The 27,929-nt window shown below is 45.2% G+C and overlaps 1 protein-coding gene across 3 annotated transcripts in view; it reads left to right on the top strand.

Annotated features, from left to right (window-relative positions):
* The window catches only part of FCHO2 (FCH and mu domain containing endocytic adaptor 2), a 458,555-nt gene that overhangs the window by 31,414 nt on the left and 399,212 nt on the right, over positions 1 to 27,929 (top strand). For all 3 annotated transcript variants that reach the window (XM_030193298.1, XM_030193297.1, XM_030193296.1), the window contains exons 2-5: positions 6,996 to 7,087; positions 19,247 to 19,321; positions 19,405 to 19,546; positions 19,646 to 19,798. In XM_030193298.1, the coding sequence (XP_030049158.1) occupies positions 6,996 to 7,087; positions 19,247 to 19,321; positions 19,405 to 19,546; positions 19,646 to 19,798 (462 nt within the window). The remainder of the gene's footprint in view (positions 1 to 6,995; positions 7,088 to 19,246; positions 19,322 to 19,404; positions 19,547 to 19,645; positions 19,799 to 27,929) is intronic.

The following is a 27,929-nucleotide window of genomic DNA, read 5'->3' as shown; positions in this document are numbered from 1 at the left end:
GCTGAACGAATAGAAGTTCTTAAAAAATTAGAAAACAAAGAAAGTCAAGCATCTATTGCTAAAGAATATGGTGTCAATCCCAGTCAAATTTCACGTGTCTTGAAGCAGAAAGACCAGCTTCTGGAAGACTGGCAAAACAATAGAAATCCACAGTGGAAACGAAAACGGGCGGGAAAAGCTGAGGAAGTAGAAGATGCTCTTCGGTGGTTTTCTCAAGTCAGGAGCAGACAGTTTCCTGTCAGTGGTCCACTGCTTATGGAGAAAGCTAACCAGGTAGTAGAAAGTCTTGGACTGACTGAATTCAAAGCCACTGTTGGATGGTTGGAAAGATGGAAGGAAAGGAACAGCATAAAATTCAAGAAACAGCATGGTGAGAAACAAGATGCTGATGACTTTGGTGCTGAAAATTGGGTTGTTTCAGTTCTCCCTACCATCTTGAACGAGTTTGCACCTTGTGACATTTTCAATGCTGACGAAAATGGTCTCTACTGGCGAGCAATTCCCGATGGAACACTTGCATTCAAACATGCCGAAACTACTGGAGGTAAAACGTCGAAGTACCGACTGACAATCCTCCTTTGCTGCAATATGGATGGGAGTGAAGTTGGAACCCCTCGTCACTGGAAAGAGCAAACAGCCCCGTTGCTTCAAGAAAGTTAAGCGACTTCCTGTGTCATACGAGGCTAACGCAAATTCGTGGATGACTGGGGAAATTTGGAAGCAGTGGCTAAAGAAGTTAGACACTAGAATGCGGGCACAAAAGCGTCAGATTTTGCTGCTTTTTGATAACTGTGCTGCACACAGCGATGATGTCAGGCTGTCTAATGTCAAGGTGGTCTTCCTGCCACCAAACACTACCTCTCTGATCCAACCTCTGGATCAGGGCATAATAGCCAATTTCAAACAACATTATTGGGCTCTTGTGCTACGTCATCTGATGAGCGTTATGGATGACCAGACTGGGAAGGATAAATGTGCTGTTGAACTGGCTCGTAATCTATCACTGTTGGATTCCCTACATATGCAGAAAGAAGCCTGGAATCATGTTACACAGGCAACCATTGTGACCTGCTACAAGCGGGCAAGCATTGTTAAGGATGTGGAGAGGGACGAAACAGGTGCAGCTGTTGCAAACGCGTCAGATGAAGAGGTTATTGACATCCCAGCTGGTTTTACTGAAGAGGAGTTCCATCGCTATGTAACTGTTGATTACGATCTACAAACAGCTGAAGACAGCACTGATGTTGAGATATGCTCCTACATGCAGGCAACAACGGCTAATGATGGAACAGATGAAGAAATGAGCAGCGAGGCACATGCTGATGAAATACAAGAACCTCCTCCTGTCACTTTTCAAGAGCGCTGGAGAGTCTCAACACTGTGCAGGCCTATCTGGAGGCCGTTGGATGTCTGTGCTATGACGGTTTTTACTGTCTGACAGACACAGACGCAAGTGTACAGAGGACTATAACTGATTACTTCAAGCCAGCCTAATGTCAGTTAACTGAGACTGTATACTGTACGTATAATAATGTTTTATACATTTTTGGGATCTTGCCGGGTATTTGTGACCTGGATTGGCCACTGTTGGAAACAGGATGCTGGGCTCGATGGACCTTTGGTCTTTCCCAGTATGGCAATACTTATGTACTGTACATATGTTTATCAGATGTCAAGCTTCTTTGGGTCACAACGGTTAAGTGCACGCTCTGGTTAACTGCATGCTTTTCTTTGGTCCCAGACCCTTGCACTTAAGCGGATTGCACTGATATATATATATATAATTTTTTTTTTTTTTTTGAGCAAGGAATATATGAGGGCATGTTTCCAAGATGGAGGAACAGAGCCTTCGGTAAGGTTGCATTCAAGGAAATGCCTTATAAACTGTGGTACATCCCCTCTATTCTTGCACCTATCCAGACGTATCCCCTCCCCCCAATTGCTTCCTTGAAATAAGAAAAATATTATGAGCCATTCTCTACATTACTAACAACATAACATACTAGTCAACTGTATGGGCTTCCTTTTTTAATCCAAAAGAGCATAGGGGACATGGAGGCTAGGTGGCTTGTATCCTCAAATTCTCTTGAAAACATGGATGAAGATGTCATGATTCCCAATGGAGTCTTCTTTATTTTTTTGTTACATTTGTACCCCGCACTTTCCCACTCATGGCAGGCTCAATGCGGCTTACATGGGGCAATGGAGGGTTAAGTGACTTGCCCAGAGTCACAAGGAGCTGCCTGAGCCTGAAGTGGGAATCGAACTCAGTTCCTCAGTTCCCTAGGACCAAAGTCCACCACCCTAACCACTAGGCCACTCCTCCTCTCAGCCCAGGCCAGTGCATCTGCTGTCAACAGCAAGATAGCATAGGCCACACTGGACCCGTAGTCTGGGAAAGAAGAATGCTCTAGCATAGTCACAATGGAACATCCATGACAGGTGTTTGGATCGCTAGCAGAGCCTCGGGTTCCTTAGGATTCAGATCTAGTGCTGCCTCAGGCAAACACCAGAAGAGCAGGATCTGCATGCTGTGTTTGTATGGGATTTGTATTAAGCTCCTCACTTTGTACTTGCTGGTGATTTGAATGTTGGTTCATCTGTCACAATTTTTCTCATCTGTATAAAATAACTAGTAAAAAAAAAAAGCCTGTTTCTCAGTGAAATGAAACGGGCGCTAGCAAGGTAATCACCTTCTGCCATTAATGTTTTTAAGGGAAGTTCCAGCGTCCTCCCTCCCTGTTCCAGGGTCGTCCCTCTCTTCTTCCCAGTTCCAGGATCGTCCCTCCCTCCAAGTTCCAGGGTCGTTGTCCCTCCCTCCCTCCTTTCCAGTTCCAGGCCCCCTCCCTCCGAATTTTAAAAGTCATCCTGACTTACCTCGTCGGGGTTACGGCAGCCGGCAGCAGCGGTAAAAAGCGTGCAGGCTCGGCAGTTACTTCAGTTTTCCCTTCTCTGTCTCTTAGCTCTGGTCCCGCCCTCATTTCCTGTTTCCGCAAGGGCAGCACCAGAGCTGAGAGACAGAGAAGGGGAAACTGCAGTAAGTGCCAAGCCTGCACGCTTTTTAGCGCGCAAGGTAAGTCAGGATGACTTTTAAAATTTGGAGGGAGGGGGCCTATAACAGGGAGGGAGGGAGGGACGACGACCCTGGAACTGGGAGGGAGGGGCGACCCTGGAATTGGGAGAGAGGGAGGGAGGGGGGATGGATGACGACCCTGGAACTTGGAGGGAGGGAACGAACTTCTGGTGGGTGAATATTATATGCAGCCTTCCCTTCCCCCCGAGGGCAGGGCACTGAGAGCGAGTGCGAGGCCTGTGGTTGGTCCCTTCTCCTTCTGATGTCGCGTTTCTTTCCCTGGGCGATTACAAACCCTACAAACACTACACGGCTTCACTGCCACGGAGTCAGCTTCAGAACGTTGGAGGTGCGAATTATTATATTAGATTAGGTATGTTTTCAACAGACGTATATGTTCACCAGAGGCCAGGGGATATATAACTCTGCTAAATTTGTATTTTCATCTGCTTTACAGTAGTGGGGAGCAAGGGCAGTATCAAATTGTCTGTATAGTGGCATTGGCGCTGGCCATATCAATGCATTTAGTGCTGCTTAGTATATATATTAATTTAACTGCTGGTGTTTAAATTGATGCTGTGGCCACTGCTACTGAAAATTTACCCCAGTCTGTAGTCTAATACCTGCTGTCATATCTGTATTTTCCTTTTACAGACTGACTGAAAATTTACTCCAGTCTGCATTCTTATACCTTCCACCATATCTGTCTTTTACATTTAGAGATTGACTGACTGAATTTCATTTTCAGATTCGGCAATGAAACTGACCTCAAATCCAGGTTGGGGTTTTGGCTGAAACTGCCTGTGCATTTTCAACTGAAACAAACCTGTCTACCCCCCCTTCCTGTGTTTGCTGTCCTGCAAACCCCCCCCCCCCCACTTCCTGCCTGGGCCTACCTTGGTGAAACCCAGCTGATTTAGTGCAGTGTTTCCCAAGTCTGGTCCTGGAGTACCCCTTGCATATAATGGAGGCAGTGTATGCAAATGAAGTTCATGCACAAGATCTGTGACAGCTACAAAATGTTTAAAATATGACTGTGTTTTGAGATTTTTGAAGCTTGGAGATCATTTAGTCGATATTTAGCCAGGGTAGTCAGCCTGTTTTTAAATTACATAAGAACATAAAGAGTAACCATACTGGGTCAGACCAGTGGGCCATCTAGCCCAGTATCCTGTTTCCAACAGTGGCCAAGCCAGGTCACAAGTACCTGGCAGAAACCCAAATTGTGAAAAAATAGAGGGGAGAAGAAGTCAAACCCTCTTCCAAATAAATCTAATGAAAAAGAAAAGGGAAGGGGAATACAAGTATGAATGGCAATGCAAAAAACTGGTAATAACCAAGTGTCCTACAAAATAGACACCGAAAAACAGAGGCATCAGATGAATATAATAGGCTATTGGACCTCTTATTGCCCAAGGTAGTTCAGATCCTAGCTCCTCTTAGATGCATCAATCACTTGCCTCGAGGTCTTCAGCTCCTATTTTAATTTTATAAGTTTTATTTAATTCAAAATTTGTCATAATGTGAAAATTTGTCATAACAGCACAAAACAGGGTCAAAATATAATAAAGTACTAGCGGTGACAGCGTTGTGAGAATCTCAAAAAGCTCCCAAACCCAAATTGTGGCAAGATTCCATGCTATGAATTACAGGGCAAGCAGTTGCTTCCTCATGTCTGTCTCAATAGCAGACTATGGACATGTCCTCTAGGAAATTGTCCAAACCTTTTTTTAAACCCAGATATGCTAACCGCTTTTACCACATCCTCTGGCAGAGAGTTCCAGAGCTTAACTATTCGTTTTAAAAGTATTTCCATGTAACTTTGTTGAGTGTCCTATAGTCTTTGTACTTTTGGAATGAGTAAAAAATCGATTTACTTCTATTTGTTCTACACCACTCAGGATTTTGAGGACCTCAATCGTATCTCCCCTCAGCTTTCTCTTTTCCAAGCTAAAGAGCCCTAATCTCTTTAGTCTTTCCTCATACAAGAGGAGTTCCATCCCCTTTATTATTTTGGTTGCTCTTCTTTTGAAAATTTTCTAATTCCTCTATATCTTTTTTGAGATACGGCAACCAGAACTGAATGAAATACTGAAGGTGAGGTCACACCATGGAGCGATAAAGAGGCATTATAGTATTTTCATTCTTACCTTCCCTTTCTTAACAAGTCCTAGGATCCTATTTGCTTTCTTGGCCACCGCCTCCATGGACACTTAGATCTTTTTCTTGGGTGCAGACTCCCAAGGTGGACCCTAGCATTAGGTAAGATTATTCTTTCCAATGTGCATCACTTTGCATTTGTCCACATTAAATTTCATCTTCCATTTGGATAAAGGGGCTTGGCACATGAACTGCCTTAAAGCAGCTCTTCCCCCCCCCCCCCCCCACCCAAGAATCTTCCACAGTGTCCCTTACCAGAGCGGATCCCTGTTAGTCTAGTAGGATGGGGCAGGAGTTGCAATCTCTGCCTCTGCCCTCTTTGGCTCTGGGTGTAAAATGGCTACTATGACCCCTTAGCAGTAGTCTTGCGGTAATACTCCTAGGTGGCAGCCTTCCATATAAGGATAAATAGACTTGACTGGGCAAAGTTAGGACTGCTTTTTGTGCAGTTCTGTTTGCCCAGTTAACTTATCTAGGTCCTGGCTGAAAATCATCTGGTACCTGGATAAGTGTTGACTCTATCTCAGCTCCACCCCGGACTGCCCACACAATAGCCAGTTTGGCTTTAACTGATTAGGGGAGATATTCAGTGGCAGTATCCAGATAAGTGCCATTGAACATTGCCTTGGGACCCGCTCAGCATCAGTTTCATGTTTAAATCTCCTATCCATATAACTAGCTTTGAATTTCGACCCCAGAGGCACTTAAACTGGTTGCCAAAAAATCTTGTATTCAGTTTAAAGTGCCCACACTCATGGCCATTTTGATTATCAAATAGATGTGGAAATAAATTAGATCCTTGTGTAACTAAAAGATATTTTAAGTGAGAACAATAGCCTGTCTAGAAAAGGTGAAAAGGAAGGTTCTTTCAATAATTGGCCTCATCTTGTAAGTCTTAATGGCAGATATATATTTACACTAGTAAAAAAGCCCCGTTTCTGATGCAAATGAAACGGGGGCTAGCAATGTTTTCTTCTGTGTGCATGTGGGAGTGTGTGTGTCCCTGCCCTCTGGCCTCTCTCCCCTCCCCCCTCTGAGTCCTTCACTGTTACAGAGCCAGCGATTTGATTTCGTGCTCTGCTGTTTTCCTTCACTGACTGTGTTACAGAGAGGGCGGGGCAGACACTCATAGGGAAACCGGATATCTCGCCCCCTTCACACTTCCGGCTGGAGGCTTCATAGAACGTTGGTGTTGCTTTTTATATAGAGAGATAAGGACTATTGTGAACTACCATTTCTTTGGAGAGGTGGCCTATAAATATGGCAAATAAAATAATTGCTAAAATGATATATTTCTAAAATGATGGAAAAGCCAACAAAGACTATTTACATGATTTTTATGTTGATAGTCTCTATGTATTCCATCCTTATACCAACAATGCTATCTGCACGTTTTCAGGTGTCTAGTTTTCTCACTGTTATGGTTTCCTTTGTTCTGTTTTGCTCTATTTAATAGTTTTAAGGAAAATTTATCTCTGGTAAAGAAAAAGGGATTTTAGATACCCCATTTTGTGCTGCCTGGAGCTTCAGAATGCAGATTCAGACCTCAACACTTGTCTCTCAGGAAAATACTTTTATGTTTTGAAGAGAAGTAAATGTCTGCATTGTAGAACTGTTGTTCTTGAATTAGCTTCCTTCTTCAAGTTCTATCACAGAGATTTTCTGTTTGAGAAAGTATATTTTAAACTATAAGATGCTAAGTACAGTTTTGATAATGGATAAATGATAATATTTATTAACAAATTTAAATTCTTCATTTTAGGGAGAAAAGAACAATGGATTTGATGTCCTTTACCATAATATGAAACATGGGCATATATCAACAAAAGAATTAGCAGATTTTATCAGGGAAAGGTATGTATCTTGTTTGAATGCTGGCACATCTTAACCTTTTAAGTATGTAAGAATCATTTTTATTGCTTTAACTGTTATACAGAAAAATATTTTTTAATAGCTGAATGCCTGGAAGTTGGTTTGGTAATACTTCATCACATGACAGTTCATGACCACCTCACTTCATCACCGATCCAGATAAACACCTGACAATTCATCACATGACAATTCATCACCAGTAGACATTTTATGACATGACTCTTCTTTTCAAACAGAAAGATAAATGTAGTCAAAATTATATGCATGGAAACTTTGTGCAGCAAATTGAGCAAAGTTATTTACATTTTATGTAATGCACAGTTAATTAATAATTACTTCGAATTAGTCTCTACTTTTGTTCTTGGGTCGTGTAAACAACAAAAATCCAATAAGATTTCTGAGCATATAATTTGAATGCATTTAGTACTCATTTTCAAAGCACATAGAGTTACAAAGTTACATGGAGGGGCATACTCGAACGGCGCGGGCCATCTATATGGCTGGCGCCGCAAAAGACGCTCTCGAACCGTATTATCGAAAAAGATGGCCGGCCATCTTTCGTTTCGATAATACGGTTGGGACCAGCCAAATGTCAGAGATGGCTGGCATCGGTTTTCGCCGATAATGGAAACTAATGCCGGCGATATCAAACCCGGCCAAATCCAAGGCATTTGGTTGTGGGAGGAGCCAGCATTTGTAATGCATTGGCCCCCCTGACATGCCAGGACACCAACTGGGCACCCTAGGGGGCACTGAAGTGGACTTCAAAAATAGCTCCCAGGTGCATAGCTCCCTTACCTTGGGTGCTGAGCCCCCCAAATCCCCCCCAAAACCCACTCCCTACAACTGTACACCATTACCATAGCCCTTAGGGATGAAGGGGGGCACCTACATGTGGGTACAGTGGGTTTTGGGGTTTTTTGGAGGGCTTAACATTTACCACCACAAGTGTAACAGGTGGTGGTGGGGGGGGGGGGGGGGGGGGGAATGGGCCTCGGTCCACCTGCCTGAAGTGCACTGCACCCACTAAATACTGCTCCAGGGACCTGCATACTGCTGTCAGGGAGCTGGGTATGACATTTGAGGCTGGCAAAAAAAAAAAAAAAAAAAAAAAAATATATATATATATATATATATTTTTTTTTTGGGTGGGAGGGGGTTGGTGACCACTGGGGGAGTAAGGGGAGGTGATCCCCGATTCCCTCCGGTGGTCATTTGGTCAGTTGGGGCACCTTTTTGAAGCTTGGTCCTGAAAAATAAGGGACCAAGTGAAGCCGGAGAAATGCTTGTCAGGGCCGGCTTTCTTTTTTCCATTATCGGGCGAAGCCGGCCATCTCGTGAGCACGCCCTTGTCCCGCCTTCGCTATCTACCGACACGCCCCCTTGAAGTTTGGCCAGCTCCGCAACGGAAAGCAGTTGGTGCCGGCCAAAATCGGCTTTCGATTATACCGATTTGGCCGGGTTCAGGAGATCGCCGGTCATCTCCCGATTTGTGTCGGAAGATGGCCGGCGATCTCCTTCGAAAATAAGCTGGATAGTAACCTGTGTAACTTTGTAAATCTGTGTGCTTTGAAAATGAACCTCTTAGCTTTGTGCATTTGATGAAATATTGAACAGTCATGTGATGAAGTGCTGCGTGATTGGGTGTTCGTTTAAAATAGGACACAGCAGGCAATTTAAAATAACACATATCATATAATGTACAATTAATAATACAATTACTTTGAACTATTTAGTCTCGGTTTGTTTTATGCAGTGCAGAAAACTAAATGTATTGTATACATGGAAACTTGCACACAAAGGTGGTGATAGGCAGCAACTGAATAGTTCATCACCGGCAAGCAATCACATAGCACGTATCACAAAATGCACAATAATAAGTGTAAATGACTTTGAATTAGTTAGTCTCTGTTTTTGGCTGTGCAGAAAAAACATGGGAAAGAGCATTGGGGGTGGGGAAGCAGTTGAAAGGAAAATGAGTCAGATTTACCAGGGAAAAGGAGAGGATCCAGGTGGTTGGTACAGCCAGGGAATTACATGGAGCAAGATAATGCTCTGTTCATTTAGAGAAAATAAAGGAGGAAACGATAGTGGCTGGCATGAATAATAAACCACAGTACATGGACTAAAAAGGTAAAGAGACCCAGACGTTACCAGGCATAAATGATTCATGTATGTTGACATTGGAGAGGGGGCAGAAGCAAAATAGTGGGGGCCTGCAGAAGCAAAACTAAAAAAGACCATTCCTTAGCACCTGCACCAGATGAATCCAGGAACTGGTGGCTTATGTCAGTCTACCAGCAGGTGGAGATGGAGATAAACGAGACTGAAGGCAGAGAAACCAGACGGCCAGTTCCTGAATCAGTTAGTATATCTCTATCTCCAGCAGGTGGTGGATGGCTTCTCTCCAGCTCCTGGTTTCAAGGCCTCTAAGAGTGCTCCTGGGCCCAGTGGCTAGTTGAGCAAGGGGGTGTTTGGCCAAAGGTGCCAGCTTTAGAGGCTTACTTGGTTGCCAGGTCCCTGCTCACCCCACTTTACCTTCCTTCCAGGTGAATTGGGCTAGGCTGCTCAGACTCCCTTCCTCCTCACAAAAAAAACCAAAACCAAACAAAAAGAGGCATTTTGTGTGCGTTTTTTTTTTTTGTCTGAGCTCTGCTTTGTTCAGAGAGCTAGAGCTTCCTGCTCGGCTCTCTGTTGGGAGGTCCCATTTCAGCTGAGGTTGACAGCTGCAGTAAGTGCTGGCTCCTTTCTTCTCTCTCCCCAGGCGATTTGACTTCAGAGAATGGCGGTGGAGACTGTAAAACGCTGTTCCCGATGTGGGAAACGGCGCTCCTTGGCTGGTTTGTGCAGTGCGGAATGCGCTGAGTTTACTGGGGCAAGATGGCTGTCTTCCCTCCTCGGACGGTGCTGTTTCCTGCTCTGAACCGCATGGCGTGTATGCCATTTTTTTCTGGCGCCGCTGAGGTGGCTCCCGCTGTGGTTTCTATTCGGGCACCTTCCCCTCTTGGCAGTGAGGTATCGGGGGGGGGGGGGGGGGGGTCTGGGGTGACTGCTGGGCCTGGTTTTGGGATGACTGCAGTGCTGACAGGCTCGGGGGACTTTTTTTTCTCCTGAATTTGTCCTCCTTATGCACTAGGCCTATGTCCTGTAGCGGGCTGTCCCTCACACAGGTCCGACTCCATTCCTTGGGGTCCCGGTGGGGATCAAGGTCTGCCAGCCCCTTCTTCTGGGGATGATCCCACTCTCAAGAGGAGGCACTTGGTCTCGGAAGAGGGGTTTTTGGTTTCCGTGACAGCTGCCCGGTCTTTGGTGACGTCTCCTGAAGGATCTTGGAGACAGGTGGCCTGGATGGTGTGGGGGAGGGTGAGCTGCTACTACTACTACTTAGCATTTCTATAGCGCTGCCAGGGTTACGCAGCGCTGTACAATTTTAGCATGGGGAAGGACAGTCCCTGCTCAAGAGAGCTTACAATCTAAAGGTTACAAACTATGTAGTCAGTGTAGGTAACTTACTACTTATGTAGTCAATGTAGGTAGCTTACAATCTAAAGGTTATAAGCTATGTAGGGAAGGTGGTTAGGTGCCAAAAGCAAGGGAGAAGAGATGGGCTTTGAGTAAGGACTTGAAGATGGGCAGGGAGGGCGCATGGCGTATGGGCTTGGGAAGTCTGTTCCAGGCATAAGGTGATGCGAGGCAGAAGGGGCGGAGTCTGGAGTTAGCGGTGGTAGAGAAGGGTACAGATAGTAGTGATTTGTCCTGAGAGCGGAGGTTACGGGTGGGAACATATGGGGAGAGGAGGGTAGAGAGGTAAAGGGGGGCTGCAGATTGAGTGCACTTGAAGGTCAATAGGAGAAGCTTGAACTGTATACGGTAGCGGATCGGGAGCCAGTGAAGCGACTTGAGGAGAGGGGTGATATGAGAGTATCGATTCACGCGGTAGATAAGACGTGCGGCGGAATTTTGGATAGATTGAAGGGGGGATAGTTGGCTAAGTGGGAGGCCAGCGAGAAGAAGGTTGCAATAGTCAAGACGAGAGGTAACGAGCGAGTGGACGAGGGTTCGGGTGGTCTGTTCAGAGAGGAATGGGCGAATTTTGCTAATATTAAAGAGGAAGAAGCGACAGGTCTTAGCTGTCTGCTGGATATGGGCAGAGAAGGAGAGGGAGGAGTCGAAGATGACTCTGAGATTGCGGGCTGAAGAGACGGGGAGGATGAGGGCGTTGTCAACAGAGACGGAAAGTGGGGGAAGAGGAGAAGAGGGTTTGGGTGGAAAGACAAGGAGCTCGGTCTTTGCCATGTTCAGTTTCAGATGCCGGTTGGACATCCAGGCAGCGATGTCTGAGAGGCAGGCCGAAACTTTGGCCTGGGTTTCGACTGTGATGTCGGGAGTGGAGAGATAAAGCTGGGTGTCATCAGCATAGAGATGGTACTGGAAACCATGTGATGAGATCAGCGAGCCCAGGGAAGAGGTGTAGATCGAGAAAAGAAGCGGTCCAAGGACAGATCCTTGAGGAACCCCAACAGAGAGCGGGATGGGGGTGGAAGAAGAGCCATTAGAAAATACTCTGAAGGTGCGTTGGGAAAGGTACGAAGAGAACCAGGAGAGGACGGAGCCCTGGAACCCGAATGAGGACAGTGTGTCAAGAAGTAAATTATGATTAACCCCTCTGCGGTACAGCTATTTCACAAGGAGGAACTGCTGTCTTTATTTCTCAAGCCTTAGAGGCTTTGAATATTGTGGACCTGCAGGTTGCCGCTTCTCAGGCGATTAATCCTAAAATAGCTAGTACCCGGCGCCCATCAAGGGTGTTCCCGGTACATGTGGCTATTCAGGAACTCATTTCCGCGCAGTGGGCGAATCCAGATGGCGGCCTTAAGGTAGCTAAGACCATGGTGTGGCTTTATTCTGTGGGTGCAGATCAAGGGGAGCAGTTTTCTCTCCCTAAGGTAGACACCCTGGTGACGGTGGTCACCAAGAAGACGATGCTACAGGTGGAAGGTGGAGTAACGTTGAAGGACATACAGGACTGACGTCTGGAGGTGTCTCTGAAGCATTCATTTGAAGTGACCGCTCTGGCTTTTCAGGCTTCCGTTTGTAGTTCTTATGTGACTAGAGCTTTTCTTAGCTGGCTTCATTCGGTACTGGAGACTGACCTGTCTGATGCTCCTGGGTTTTCTCAGATGGACATGAGCCTTGCCTACCTGTCGGATGCCCTGTATGATTTAGTCCGAGCTTTGCCCAAGTTGATGGCATTGGCGGTTTCCTCTCAGCGACTTGTGGCTCTGTCATTGGTTGGCGGACATGGCTTCTAAACAGCACCTGATCAAATTGCCCTTTTGGGGTAAATTGCTGTTTGGGGAGGACCTTGAGAAGATTGTGAAGGACTTGGGAGATTCCAAGTCTCAATGCCTCCCCGAGGATAAACCCAAACCTGGTATATGGCAGGGGTCTTCGAGGTATCGGTTTTGTGAGGCATGCCGGTATTGTCCGTGACTGTCTAAGAGGCCTTTTCAGTGCTCTTGTTTTCAAAAGCACTCCTACTTTCGGAATGATAAACAAGCGTTGGGAGCACCTGCCCACCAGGGACCTGCGCCTCGATCCTCCCAATGATGGGGCACCAGCCCACTGTGGTGGAGCAGATAGGGGGGTCGGCTGACCCTTTTCTACCTGGAGTGGGTCAAGATCACTTCGGATCAGTGGGTTCTTGATGTGGTGCAGGAAGATTACAAGCTCAAATTCGACTATCCCATCACAGATTTTTTTTTCTGGAATTCTGTGCTACGCGCTCCAAGCGGACGGTGGTATTAGCCACTTTGCAAAACTTCCTACATTTGGGGGCCATCATTCCCATGCAGCCCCCTTGAGATTTGCACAGGTTGCTATTCCATTTATTTCGTAGTAAGCTCCTTGAGCAGGGACTGTCCCTCTATGTCAAATTGTACAGCGCTGCGTAACCCTAGTAGCGCTTTAGAAATGTTAAGTAGTAGTTCCCAAAAAGAGGGATGCCTTTCGGCCTATTCTCGATCTCAGAAAGGTGAATCAGTTTCTGAGGGTTCGGCACTTCCAGCTGCCTGGCCCGCCCAATGAGGGTGCACCGGCCTCAGTTGTCCTGGTGCGAGGCAGGCTGTCCCTGTTCCAGGACGAGTGGGCTCACATCACCTCGGATCAGTGGGTCCTGGAGGTGATAGGGGAGTAGTCCGTTGGAGTTTGCCCATCCAGTTCCTGAAGCTTTCTTTCATGGCCTCCTTTGGCTCCGCAATTAAAGAGATCCAAGAACTAAATATCCATGAAATTGGAAAAGTAAATATGAAGAAGGGGTCAATCGTATAATCTTTTAGTCAATGAGCCCGATTTGAGTGGAGCCCAGTAAACCCTGCAATATTTATTGAGGAAATGTAGTTGAAATTGAGCTCCCAAAGATAATACTTTAGATCTCATACCCAACAATTCCTTCTTCCTTTCATGTGTCCATTTGGAAACATCTGGGAATATTTGCATCCTGTTACCTAGAAAATTAGGTTGTGACTTCTGAAAATACAAACGAAACCAGAAGAGTAGCTCTTGACTTAATTTCTTCCACTGTCTGTCCTATCAGTAAGAATACATGCAAACTATCAAATGAATCATCCTTTCAAATCAAATTTAGTGGCATTAGTTGGTAAATAGTAGTCTTTGGATTGGAGGTAAAGCATTTTCTGAATATTTGAGCACCTCTTTTAACAGTCTGTTAAACATATCTGTAGATGAAATGGAGTAAGGAAAATTGAGTAAGAGTTAAGTTCCTCACAGTTTTTTTTCCAAGTTTTCAACTTTTTGATGAAGAATCAGTCTATCACCTGCGATCTGAGAATGATTTTCTTAAAATTTTTTTATCTATTGATGACACTGAGTCTGTTTGACCAAAATTGAATCTACTTGTGTTTGTACTCTTTTAACTTGCACTGTATTGTTTAAGGATACAGAGATATAAAGTGCAAAACCTTATGCAGCTGTCCAGATTGAGTCCATCGATATCGCAACAGGTCTTACTAAAGGTTGCAGTGCTGCTGAACATAAAGCAATTTTTCAGAAGAAATCTATTGTATCTGGGATGATATCTTCTCTTGAGATGCAACTGGTACTTCAACAAGACAATACTGGCTTCCTTCCATTCATTCTATTGTGTTGTGATTTATAGTCCACGCTAATCTCATGTTATGATCTGGCGAATGTGAGCCCTTGTGCCCCGACTGAGCACGGCAGAGATGGCGTGACACCGGACTCAGTCAGGCAGCCAGACAACCCCTAGCTTCACCTGGGAAGCGACCACCGTTCACCGGGAGTTGAGCTCCCAGCTGCAGGTGGCCACTAGGACTTCTGGAACCGGCGGGGTTGCACAGCCGCTGGCCGGGAACAGACACAGTCCAGAACCAGTACTCCGGCAGGCAAAGAATAGTCAGTCAGTCCAGGGTCAAGGCAGGCAGCAAACAAGCGAAATCCAAGAAACTAGCCAAAGTCCAGTACACAGGAAATCAGGAACAGAAGATAGCCGGCGAACAGCACTCCGACAGCAACTCCTCACACAATTGAGGCCGAAGCAATGAAGGCCTGGAGGCAGTGCTTTAAATAGTGAAGGAATCAGGTCAAAGCATATGCAGCTGAAACAAGATGGCTACTCCATCAGCAGAGAAACCTAACACCCAAATATGGAGTTCCTTCCTGTTCTCGTTATACAAGATGGCTGCCCCCTCCTGAGCTAGTCAAGATGGCTGCTGCCCTTTCTCCAAGCCAGATGACGGCTGCCAGACTAAAGGAAACCGAAACATGGCTGATTCCCCTGAGTCAACCAAGATGGCCGTGGTCTTGATCCAAGCTAGATGACAGCTGCCAGACTTAGGAAACAAACTGAATCAGATCTTCTGTCGGGAGGAGCGCCGACCAGGTGAGGAACGTGACATCTCATCAGTAGGAACTTCTCAGTAGGACCCTCTGGAAAGTTAACAACAAGAAAATTATGGATTGAAACTTTGGTTTCATATCTTCAACTATTTTGATCAAGAGACTAACAGTGATTTGCAGACTGCTGGAGGATATGAACATATTCACCTTCTGGAGATCCCTCTTATCGATCATATTTGTAACATCATCAGTTAGAGACATTGTCATAGGAACACTCATCAATGACCAGAGTAACCCTACTGAGTCATATGAGCCAACTTTTCAAAATGATTGGGGTGCTGAATGAATGCAGCCCAATATTCTCCCTCTACCTGCCACCACCAAAAAAGAAATAGTCTTAAGACGGCATTCACCTTTTTTTTTTTAAATATATTTTATTGTAACAGATAAAACAATAACAGAGCAATACGAAGTCGAAAATGAATACAATAAGTTAAAAGTCCACACTCAAACATTATAAAGGAGATTATACAGGAACATGAAGATCCCAAAGCTCAGTATCTGACCATTGTAATTTTAAATATAAAGTCCCCAAGATTCACTACCATAAGCTAGCACCACACAACATACTCGCACATTTCCCCCCACGCTCCAAGTACATTCACCCCCCCCTTCTCGACCCCTCCCCAAAAGGCTATGGTGTGCAAAATGAGTCTCCTGTTTAAGTAGTTGCACGGTACGAATGTAAAAACTTGCGCCACAGCATTTCTTATCAGCTGTGGGAGACAGTGGGACTGCTGATAGGTCCTAAGTTCAAAAGATGCCATTTCCCTCATATTGACTAACCAGTGGTGGTGAATCTTCTGCCACCCAATAGGACAGAATCAATTTCTTGATAAGCAAAAGAGCATTATGAAGGAAGTGGCACTGCGAAGCCAAGAGGCCCTGCTCCACAAAGTGTTCCTAAATGCCCAAACATAAAGAGCCATAGTCCCACTTGGGGGTGCACTGGACAACTCATGCCAACACCGAGAACACCTCCCCCAAATAGTCGAGTTCAACTTTCTGTTTATTAGTGATAATAAGATTTAATAAATTTTGTAGTATATCTGAAAATATTTTAGTCATCATATTTTGGTTAGATTATAAAGTGTTTGATGACAATAGAAGAGAGTGTTTAGCTCAGAGGTTTACTTGCATTGAATTCAATGGGGATATCCTAAAAAAACCCCGACTGGCTAGATGTTCTCTGAGGACTTGGTTGAAAACCTCTGTTCTAAAGGAGCTGTTGCTGATAAGTGGGAATTCTTCCCCACCCCTTTATGTTCTAATACATACACTCTAATTTCACTGTTAATAATGTTGGGTGTGGGGTGGAGAGGAAACAAAAGTTTTAGGGCTGGTCCCTAGATTTAGTGAAAATTTGTTGAGGCCTGCTCTGTAATATCATCAAAATTTGTTCCTTTCTGAGCACAGTACCAATCCCCTTATCCATACTCTCATCACCTCCCACTTAGTCTACTGCAACCTGCTTCTTACAAGTCCTCTCTTCCCTTTGAGCTGTTAAAATTAAAAGTTTCTTTTGATGAGGGTACAGATAGTGATGATCCTTGAGAAGACCTTAGAGGTCTCAAAGGTGTGTAAAGGGCTAGCTTATTTAAGTACTTTTGGCCCATTTTGCTGAGGCCCTTGAAAATCGAACATAGAGTTGTAAATTTAGCCCTGAAAGATACTGGTAGCCATAGTAGCTTTTGCAGGAAGGGTATGATGTGATCACGCAACGTAGCCTTCTATCGGTCATGCTGCAGCATTCTGAATTAGTTGGAGCTGGCACAAACTCTTTTTGGTTTGACCATTGTACAGGGCATTATAGTAGTGTAGTTGTGATGTTATCGTGACATGGACCACTGTTGTCAGACTCATCTTTTCAATATATGGAGAGAGATTTTGTAGCTGCTGTAGGTGATAGAGACAATTTTTGAAGATTGGTTGAATTTGTGAGATCAGAGTGAGTGAAGAGTCCAGCAGTATCCCAAGATTCCTGATCTGTGATTTTAGGGGGTGTTCATACTTCCCAAAAGGTATTTTGCAGTCGGTTATTTCTCCAGTTGTGTTTGGTATCCAAAGAATCAGTTTTATTTGGGTTCAGGCAAAATTTGTTGTTCGCCCATTCCTGAGTTGCGATTAGGCAGGCAGGTTACTCAGAGCTGTAGGTAGATCTGGTTCAATGGGTATGAGTAGTTGCACATCATCAGCATAGATGTACAGTTTTGTGTCCATTGACCGAAGCAGCTCAGCCAGAGGCTTGAGGTAGATATTAAATAAAATGGGAGACAGTATGGATCCCTGTGGCACTCCACACTTCAGTTCCCAAGGTAATGATGCGCTGCTGTTGTCTATCTTGACAGGATTTGAACAAAGTACTGTGCCACTGATACCTGCTTTTGCCAGTCTTGTAAGCATGATATTATGATCCATGGTGTTGAAGGCTTCCGAAAAATCGAGCAACGCTAGTATCGAGACAGAGCCCTTGTCACAATATCTGTGCAGATCATCAAGAAGGAACACAAGAACTCTCTGTTCCATACCCAGGTTTGAAGCCAGATTGACATGGGTCTAGTCAATTACTTTCAGTTAGCCAGTTGTTGAGTTGAGTGCAGAAAAGGAATGTTAGAAACTAGTCGGTAGTTTTTAAGCTTGTCCTGGTCCAGTGAGCTCTTTTTCTCAAGGGGGCACACCACAGCTGTTTTTAGTGGTGCTGGCAGCTGCCTTTCCATAAGAGAGGAGTTAGCAATTTTAGTTGCCCCTTCAATGAGGCCTGTGCTCACTCGTTGTACAATGCTTGATGGGCAGGGTTCAAAAGGGCAGGTTGTAGGCCTTAGACATTTCAGGATATTTTCAAGAGCTTCCTCTTTGATCTGGTTGAATGAGTCTCAGATGGCTGTGCATGGTGGGAAAGAGGGAGTGTTCTCTTCATTAGCTGGAAGGATCTTTAATGGGACTGTCTGTGGTTCCTGATTGGAGACCTTTAATTTTGTTGGCAAAGTAAGTGGCAAAGTCATTGTTGGTTAGTAGTGACTGGGAAGGCTGGTTCTGTTGTGAGGCATCTGGGCTTCTAGATTCCGTTAAAGAATACTGCCATAATCTGGTATCGTTGCACCTTATATTTACATGCCCACAGTTACACTAACTATAGACCTTGTGTAATGTGGGTGCCTAAATGTGGCTCAAAATCATTTGACTTACAGTATTCTGTAAATCAGGTGTTTAACTGGAAGCCCGCTTATGTCCTGACCATGCCTCGACCACGTAAGTGCTTCTTTTCCTTGTTTTTATGCGCACAAAGATATGCATAGTCACAGGGCGCCTATTTATAAATTTGCCCTTTTAGTGGATATGAAACCACTTTTTACATAGGACGTGTTTTAAATGGAATATCCAAGTCTAGCCTTTACATACGTAAGGATGTGCAGGAATGCACATGTATTTTCTGGCATAATGGAATAATGTTTACTGAATCAATTATGTACTAAGGTAGACAGTCTAGGGGCCTGTTTGCTCTTAGCCTGAGTCTAAGCAAATCCTGTTTTTTTTTTCTGTCTCCCCTTCCTTTAAACGTACCCCAAGCATTTCCACAGCTGTCTTAAACTGACCTAATTAATGTTTCTTCTGAGCTGCTTATTTTCTTTGTTTTTGCTAGAAAATATATATTTGTATATACTGCCTTTCTGTGGTACAATCAAAGCGGTTTACATATTGCATTCAAGCACGTTCAAGGGCAATATAAATGGTTATTACTAAGTAAGAAGAATGTTTTGTCTAAATATCTAATTTTTCTACCTAGTCATCTGGCTGCATCTGTTTGCTATGATCCCTGTGATGTCGCAAGATGCATTAATTCCTTGACTGGGGGGGGGGGGGGGGGGGCATTCCTTGCTTTGCTGCTGCATAAATTGCTATGCTGAGCAACTTGTTTTCAAGGTAAGAACATAAACCTGCTAGCCAGGAGGGTACATCACAGGAAACATACAATTTGCAAATTAGTCAAATTAGTTACTAATTTGGAATAAATACACTCTGACAACCTAGCAGGTGAAACGTGCAGTAGATTAATTGCATTTGAGTTTATTGCCCATTTTCTGATTTCTTAACTGCATGATCTCTCATTGAACCTCTTCCCCTTTATCCTCAAAAACATGAAAAGTGTTTTTAAGGCTTCTAAAGTTAATACATTGTATTATACCAACATTTTTGATTTAATAGGTCTACAATAGAAGAAGCATATTCAAGATCAATGATAAAACTTTCCAAATCAGCAAGTAATTATACACAGCTCGGGTAAGTTGGTCTTCCTTTGATCTAATATTAAATTGGTGTCTTATGAAAATGTTCTTTTGACCAGTGTATTTCTTCTGATACAGGACGTTTGGACCAGTTTGGGATATTTTTAAAACTTCTACAGAAAAATTAGCTAGTTGCCATTTAGAACTTGTTCGGAAATTACAGGAACTAATCAAAGAAGTTCAGAAGTATGGAGACGATCAACTGAAAGCCCATAAAAAGGTTGGTTTTCTTTTTATTTATATGTAAAGTCCTACAGTTATAAATAATGTATTTCAGTACAGTTCTAATTGGTATGGTGATAAATCTGATGTTTTGCAGACAAAAGAAGATGTGGCAGGAACTCTTGAAGCTGTTCAGAATATTCAGAGTATTACTCAAGCCCTACAGAAATACAAGGAAATTTATAACGCTAAATGTGTAGAACAAGAACGTTTAAAAAAGGAAGCTGCCACACAAAGAGAAATAGAAAAGGTAATTTTGCAGTTTGTGTGCCAAATTATGTCATGTTTTTATGCATATTGTGGGTTTCCTTTAAGAACCGATTCTCATCCTGGAACTGCTAAATATATTTTTTATTCAAAAGAAGAGCATGACACTTTGGTTCACAGGCTATCAGATAAGTCTGGCCTAGGAAAATCTGTGGTCATTTGGTGGTATTTTCTACTTTTAAATTTATTATATTTTATAAATGTGAAGGACTGGGACTGTGTCTTGAAAATCTAAATTGTGAAGTCATAACATTTGTGTTTACATATGTATTTTGTTCACAAAAGCTATAGAGCTGAATTTTAAAAATATTGACAATTATGATAGTAAATCAGTAAATATATATGATACTGGTAGAAAGTGAAGTATCATTTTTCTCCTCCCTGCTCATAAGCAAAGGAAAGGGACAAAGTAGCAATGCATAGGAAGCAGAGCCTAGAATGTCATTGAACGATGCTCGCATCTATGACACACTGCATATATGACCCTCATGGGCCTTTGGTCTGATACAGAATGTCCGTTCTTATATATTAAATGTAGATATGTTTTGCATCCACTAAAACCCTATCTCCCCCCAAACAATAGGTGCAGATCACAAGTACACATTTTCTCCATGGAAGTTACCATACAAGAATTTTAAAAAGATTCTGATTCTAACCTTATCTCAGTAATAGCTAAATACGTTTCTCCACTACCAGGCACATTGTGAAAATAACACAAAATCTGAAGAAAACAAAACACAACATCAATGTAGCAAATCTACCATAGAACAGTAGCACTAATTCTTATGATTTAAACAACAAGAACCCTACTTAAGGACAGGCAGCACTACAAATATTACACGGGGCCCTAGAATACCAGTACACCTACTACTAGTAAAACAGAACAAGTGGCACTGCTACAGAGTTCTACGCAGAAACTATTTACCAACAGAATACTACACCTCGCTCACACACCAATTATTTATTTATTTGTTGCATTTGTATCCCACATTTTCCCACCTATTTGCAGGCTCAATGTGGCTTACAATTTTCCACCGTAGCTTACGCCATTCCAGAATACAGATACAATCAAACATATAAACGGCACGTGACCGACTCACCTGCAAATGCGCAGTAGAGTCTGGAACGCTGAGAGTGTAGAAGTCTAAGCCCCGCCTCCACCAGCAGTACAGCCCAATAGGGAGGAGGGCTTCGACATGGGCGTGGAAATCGGAGGAGGAGGGAGCAGGGAGGGAAGGAGGGGGCGGAACTGAGGGTAACAGACGCTGGGGGGAGGGCAGGGGAGAGAGCAGGGTTGGTGGACGGGGGGAGGCCATAGGAAAACAAAAAACTAGCCCATTGTTACGGGCTTAATGGCTAGTTGGTATTATAAAGAAAGCATGGATGACATAATAAACAATCAGGTAAAAAGAGAAAACATTCAGATGGTATTACATATAGGACGTGGATGACATAGTAATAGTAAACAATCCGGTATAAGGCGAAAATATTTTAAATATTAAGTAAGTGATGGTGCATTACAGTTCCTATTATGAGTCATTATGGTATGTCTTGTTAAAGAGGTGAGTCTTCAGTGCTTTGCGGAAGTTAATTAGGTCGTGAACTATTTTCAGGTTAAATGGTAAAGCATTCCACAGCTGCGAACTCATGTATGAAAAACTGGATGCATGTATTAATCTGTATTTTAAACCTTTACAGCTGGGGAAGTGAAGATTCAGGAATGTGCGTGCTGATCTTTTAGCATTCCTGGGTGGTAAATCAATAAGGTCTAACATGTAGGCCGGGGCATCTCCGTGAATTATTTTATGCACCAGAGTGCATACTTTGAACATTATACGTTCTTTAACAGGAAGCCAGTGTACCTTTTCTCTTAGGAGTTTGGCACGTTCATATTTTGTTTTTCCATATATAAGTCTGGCTGCAGTGTTTTGGGCTGTTTGAAGTTTTTTGATGATTTGTTCTTTACAGCCAGCAAGAAGTCCATTGCAATAGTCTAAATGACTTAGTACCATTGAATTATGGAAAAAGGGATCACAAACTAGAAATATAAAGACAAAAATTGAACTGGAAAGCCCAAGAAATCAAACTAGGTGTGTACCACAACATAAGAAGAAATAAAAACAGAAAAACATTTCCTCTTGTACTGAAAGGAACCCCCCCACCCCCCCAAAGACATCCATGATGCACATTTCCCAAAGCTAACATATTCCACCAAATAAATTCAAAGTAATGCACTTTTTTCCTACCTTTGTTGTCTGAGTACTTTATTTTTCCAAGCATGTTGGTCCCAGTTTCTTCTCTTCTGTTTTCCTGTCTGTCCTCTGCTATTTTTCCAGCGAGTACGGTCCATTTGTCCTTACTCAACTTTCCTCTTATCTTTTTCTATTCCCTCACGATGTGTCTCTGATATATTTCCTCTGTCTCTTTTTTCCGTCTCTCCCCTTAAATTTCACCTTCTCGCTCTTCAGACTTCCACTTATATTTCACTTTCAGTATCTATCAAATTTTCATCTCCTTCTCTCATTCTCTTCTCTTGTCTCACTCCTTCCCTGGCCTTCTGTTCCCTTCTCTCTCATCTACTCCCTATCAGTATAATTCTACCCTCTGTACTTACTATCCTCCTCTTACTCATCTCCTTGAGAACCCCCATGGTTTCTCCAACGTGCCAAGTATCTTCCTTCCCTCTCCCTTCTTACACCCTTTTAGCCCAACATCTCTCTGCCCCCACCATCTCTCCTCCAACATTATGTTCCAGCAACTCCCCTGTCTTTCCCCTTTCCTCATTATGGTCCAGCAAGTCCCTGTCTCCTCTCCCTTCCCCTTCACTCCTATTCTGCAGCAAATCCATGTCCCCTGTCTCTCCCATTCCCCCTTATAGTCCAGCAGCTCCCTGTCCTTTCTCTCTCTCTCCCTTCCCCACCCCTCAAAAAAGTTTTAGTGTTCAGCAGGGCAGTGGCTCGGAGAGGAGAGCTTATTCAGGAAACCCAGCCTGGTGCCAGGAGACTCAGCTACACATAACCCATTGCCATGCACCTTCCCAGGTTGTATATTCGGCAAACTGCCCACCAAAAGTGAGTGGCTCGGAGAGGAGAGCCTATTCAGGAAACCCAGCCTGGTGCCAGGAGACTCAGTTACACATAACCCAATGCCATGCACCTTCCCAGGTTGTATATTCGGCAAACTGCACACCAAAAGTGAAAGCCTGCTAAGTGTGGTTTATTGCCTACACAACCCGGGAAGGAGCACAGCATCAGGGTTTGTGTACCTTCATCTCCTGTGGGTCCAGCATCCCTTCTCTTACCCACTCTCTTCCTCCCACTACGGTCTGCCATCTCCCTCTCTGCCCAGCATCCCCCATAGTCTGGCATCTCTCCTATCCCTCTACCTCTGCAGGTCCAGCACCTGTCCCATTCCCTCCCTTTCCCCCCCACCATGAGTTCAGCACATCTCCCTTCTCCCCTACGAGTCCTGGACCCTTTTCTTCCCTAAGCCCACCCCCCTTTGAATCCAGAACCTCTCCTTCTTCCCTCAGCCCCACCATTAGTCCAGCAACTTTCCCTCATGTTCCCTCAGCCTTCTCCATGAATCCAACAACTTTTCCCCTTCTTCCCTTAGCCTTCTCCATGAATCCAGCAACTTTCCCCCTTGTTCCCTCAGCCTCCTCCATTAGGGTTACCATACGTCCGAATTTCCCCGGACATGTCCTCTTTTTGAGGGCATGTCCGGGGCGTCCGGCGGATTTTGCCCCCGCCCACGTTTGTCCGGATTTCTGGACAAACGTGGGCGCGGGTGCGGGCAGGCGCGTGCGTGCGGTGGGCGGGCGATCGGCACGTGGTCTCCCGTCCCCTCCCCTCCCCTTCCTTACCATGTTCCCTGGTGGTCTAGTGACGTCTTCGGGGCAGGAAAGAGCCCCCTCTTTCCTGCCCGGAGCGCTGCCTCCCCTGTCTATCATCCTTCTCGGTCTGGCTGGGGATTCAAAATGGCCGCCGAGAGTTGAACTCTCGCGAGGCCGCTTCAACTCTCGGTGGCCATTTTGAATCCCCAGCCATACCGAGGAGGATGCAGCAGGCAAGGGCAGGCAGCGCTCCGGGCAGGAAAGAGGGGGCTCTTTCCTGCCCCGAAGAGAAGACGCTACTAGACCACCAGGGCTAGACAGTAAGTGAGGGGGGGGGTATGTGATGGGGGGGAGGGGACTATGTGACGGGGGGGGGGGGAATAGGGGCGGAACCCGGACCTGAAGGGGGCGTGGCAGGGGCGGGGCATGAGGCGGGGCGGGGGCGGGGTAGGGGGGCGTGACATGTGTCCTCTTTTTCAGAGGACACAAAATGGTAACCCTATCCTCCATGAGTCTAGCAACTTTCCCCCCTTGTTCCCTTAGCCTCCTCCGTGAGTCTAGCAGCTTTCCCCCCTTGTTCCCTCAGCCCCCTCCGTGAGTCTAGCAGCTTTCCCCCCTTGTTCCCTCAGCCCCCTCCGTGAGTCTAGCAGCTTTCCCCCCTTGTTCCCTCAGCCCCCTCCGTGAGTCTAGCAGCTTTCCCCCCTTGTTCCCTCAGCCCCCTCCGTGAGTCTAGCAGCTTTCCCCCCTTGTTCCCTCAGCCCCTTCCGTGAGTCTAGCAGCTTTCCCCCCTTGTTCCCTCAGCCCCTTCCGTGAGTCTAGCAGCTTTCCCCCCTTGTTCCCTCAGCCCCCTCCGTGAGTCTAGCAGCTTTCCCCCCTTGTTCCCTCAGCCCCCTCCGTGAGTCTAGCAGCTTTCCCTCCTTGTTCCCTCAGCCCCCTCCGTGAGTCTAGCAGCTTTCCCCCCTTGTTCCCTCAGCCCCCTCCGTGAGTCTAGCAGCTTTCCCCCCTTGTTCCCTCAGCCCCCTCCGTGAGTCTAGCAGCTTTCCCCCCTTGTTCCCTCAGCCCCCTCCGTGAGTCTAGCAGCTTTCCCCCCTTGTTCCCTCAGCCCCCTCCGTGAGTCTAGCAGCTTTCCCCCCTTGTTCCCTCAGCCCCCTCCGTGAGTCTAGCAGCTTTCCCCCCTTGTTCCCTCAGCCCCCTCCGTGAGTCCAGCACCTTTCCCCCCTTGTTCCCTCAGCCCCCTCCGTGAGTTCAGCACTACGCCTTCTTTTTCTGTCAGCCCCCGGCCTGAGTCCAGCACCTCCTTCTTCCCTCAGTCCTCTCCCCCCACCTTCGCGAGTCTAGCATCGCTTTCTCTTCTCCCTTCCCTTCCCATGGTCTGTCAAGCCTGTTTATGTAATGGCCCCTGCAATGATAAGAGGCTGCCTGATCTGGCACCGGATCCTTCCCTCTGCCACGCCCACCCCCGACATAACTTCCTTTGTATGTGAGAGTGGGACATGACAGAGAGAAGGATCCGGCGCTGGCTCAGGCCTGTTATCGTTGCAGAGGCTGCTACAGAAACAGGTTTGATGGACTGGGGGGAAGGGGAGGAAGAAGAAAAAGCGATGCTGGACTTGGTGGGGGGTGGTTTGATTAAAGAAGAGGGAGCAGTTCTAGTTCACGGCATGGCTGACACTCTTCTCCCCCCCCCCCCCCCCATGGAAACATAGTACTGTGTTTTGACCTACGACCTTCTTCAGGAGTCTAACCATAAATGGGTTGCAAAGTCTCCAATATCAAATCTTTCCAGTCGATAGTACAAAGGATTGGTCTTGAGAAAGACCTTTGAAACAATATTTCCAGTATCAGGAAATAAGTGCATCTTCTAATTGTGCGGCATGGAAGCCAAGTGACTTAGTCATTTTCCCGCTATCCCCTTACTTCTGCTTCTTCATGTGGAATTTCAGTTCTCCACCCAGGTGTATTTCTGCTGGAACTTTCTAATCCAGTTGGGAGCCATTGAGCTGGTGCCTGTACAGGAACAGTCTGGGAAGCTACTTAATTTACTTTGTGGTTACCAAGAAAGCGAGTACTTTCTTATTCATTCTGGATTTGAAGGGGGTTAATGCTTCTCTATTTTTTTAGGTTTATTAAAAGCAAGAAGCCGGCAAAAGAATCGGTTGGATCGCTAGATGACCGAGGGGTAAAAGGGGCAATCAGGGAAGCCAAAGCCAAAGCGGAGAGATTAAATGAATTCTTTGCTTCGGTTTTCACCAAGGAAGATTTGGGAGAGGTACCGGTGCCAGAAATGGTATTCAAATCTGAAGAGTCAGAAAAACTAAACAAAATCTCTGTAAACCTGGAGGATATAATGGCGCAATTTGACAAATTGAAGAGTAGCAGATTTCCTGAACCAGATGGTATTAATCCCAGAGTACAGATAGAATTGGAAAATGAACTTGCGGAACTATTGTTAGTAATATGTAATTTATCTTTAAAATCAAGCATGGTTCTGGAAGATTGGAGGGTGGCCAATGTAACGCCGATTTTTAAAAAAGGTTCCAGATGTGATCTGGGAAATTGTAGACCGGTGAGCTTGATGTCAGTGCCGGGCAAAATGGTAGAGATTATTATAAAGAACAAAATTACAGAGCATATTCAAAAGCATGGATTAATGAGACAAATCCAACATGGATTTATTGAAGGGAAATCTTGCCTCACCAATCTATTACATTTCTTTGAAGGGGTGAACAAACATGTAGATAAAGGTAAACTGGCTGATATTGTGTATCTGGATTTTCAAAAGGCATTTGACAAAGTACCCAATGAAACACTCCAGAGGAAATTGGAGACTCATGGGATAGGAGGTAGTGTCCTATTGTGGATTCAAAAGCAGTTGAAAGATAGAAAACGGAGAGTAGGGTTAAATGGTCAGTATTCTCAATGGAAAAGGGTAGATAGTTTGGGTTCCCCTGGGGTCTGTGCTGGGACTGCTGCTTTTTAACATATTTATAAATGCTCTAGAGATGGGAGTAACTAGTGAGATAATTAAATTTGCTGATGACACAAAGTTATTCAAAGTTGTTAAATTGCAAGAGGATTGTGGAAAATTACAAGAGGACCTTACGAGACTGGAAGACTGGGCATCTAAGTGGCAGATGATGTTTAATGTGAGCAAGTGCAAAGTGATGCATGTGGGAAAGAGGAACCCGAATTATAGCTACACTAGTAAAAAAGGCCCGTTTCCGAAACCAATGAAACGGGCGCTAGCATGTGGTTTTTTTTGTGTGTGTGTGTGTGTGTATGTGTCACAGAGTTATTTTGTGTGTGTGTGTGTGAGTGTGTGAGGGTGCGGTGTGTGTGCAGGTTGTTGATGTGTCTTTTTTTTGTTTTGTTTTGTTTTTTGCTTGGGGGTTGGGGGATGTGCTGTGCTGTGCTGGCAAAGTGGGTTGGATTGGTGTGTGGCTTTGAGGGTGTGTTTCTGTTGTATTGTGTGTGTGTGTGGTTTTGTCTGTCAAAGAGGTTTGTGGAGGGGGGGTCTTTCTGTTGGTGAAATGTAAATGTGGTTGTAGGGGGGTCAGCCTTTGTTGACTGTTGTTTTTTTTTTTTTTCCATGTTTTTTTTTTGTGTTGTGCTGAGGCAGCAGTGTTGTTTTAGATGGGCGGAAGGTAAAGGAGCACTTTCTTTGTCGGTATTTTTTGGCCATTTCAGGGCTGCTGTAGGGGAATGCTGGAAGAGAAATGTGCTGTTGGAAGCAGCGCCATCTTTTTCCATTGGGCTGGGGTTCTGGGCATCCTGGAGGTGGGTGACGGCTTGCCTGAGGACGGGGATGGTTGTTTTAAGTTGGCGGAAGGGAGAAGAGCACGGTCTCGGGCCTTCGGGGGGTGATCCGGTATGTTTGGTCCATTTCAGACCGGCTGCAGGGGAATGCTGGAACATTTATGCGCTGCAGGAATCAGCGCCGTCTTTTTCCGGGTGCTCGGGGAATCCCCGAGGTGGGAGACAGCTTGCCTGAGGCTGGGGATGGTTGGGCACGTCCTTGGCCGCTTCGGCAAAAGGGGAAGAGGAAGGGGGTGGGGAGTTACCTGCAGCCGCCTGAGAAACCATGTATTCTTTGTTTGTTTTGTATTATTAGTTTGCATTTCTGTTGAAGAAAGAGTGGATGCCTTTCGAATGATGGAGGTGGTGCGTCGGTGTGTGGTTGTTTCGTTAGTTTGGCAGCCAGTCTCCAGCGATTCCTAGGCAGGGAAGGAGTACTCCTCCCTCTTCCTTGGTCGCTGTTTGCTGCTGGCTGGGTCGCGGG

This window comes from Microcaecilia unicolor, chromosome 2 (assembly GCF_901765095.1).
Source record: "Microcaecilia unicolor chromosome 2, aMicUni1.1, whole genome shotgun sequence".
NCBI lineage: Eukaryota > Metazoa > Chordata > Amphibia > Gymnophiona > Siphonopidae > Microcaecilia > Microcaecilia unicolor.
This window is presented reverse-complemented; position numbering and strand designations above follow the sequence as displayed.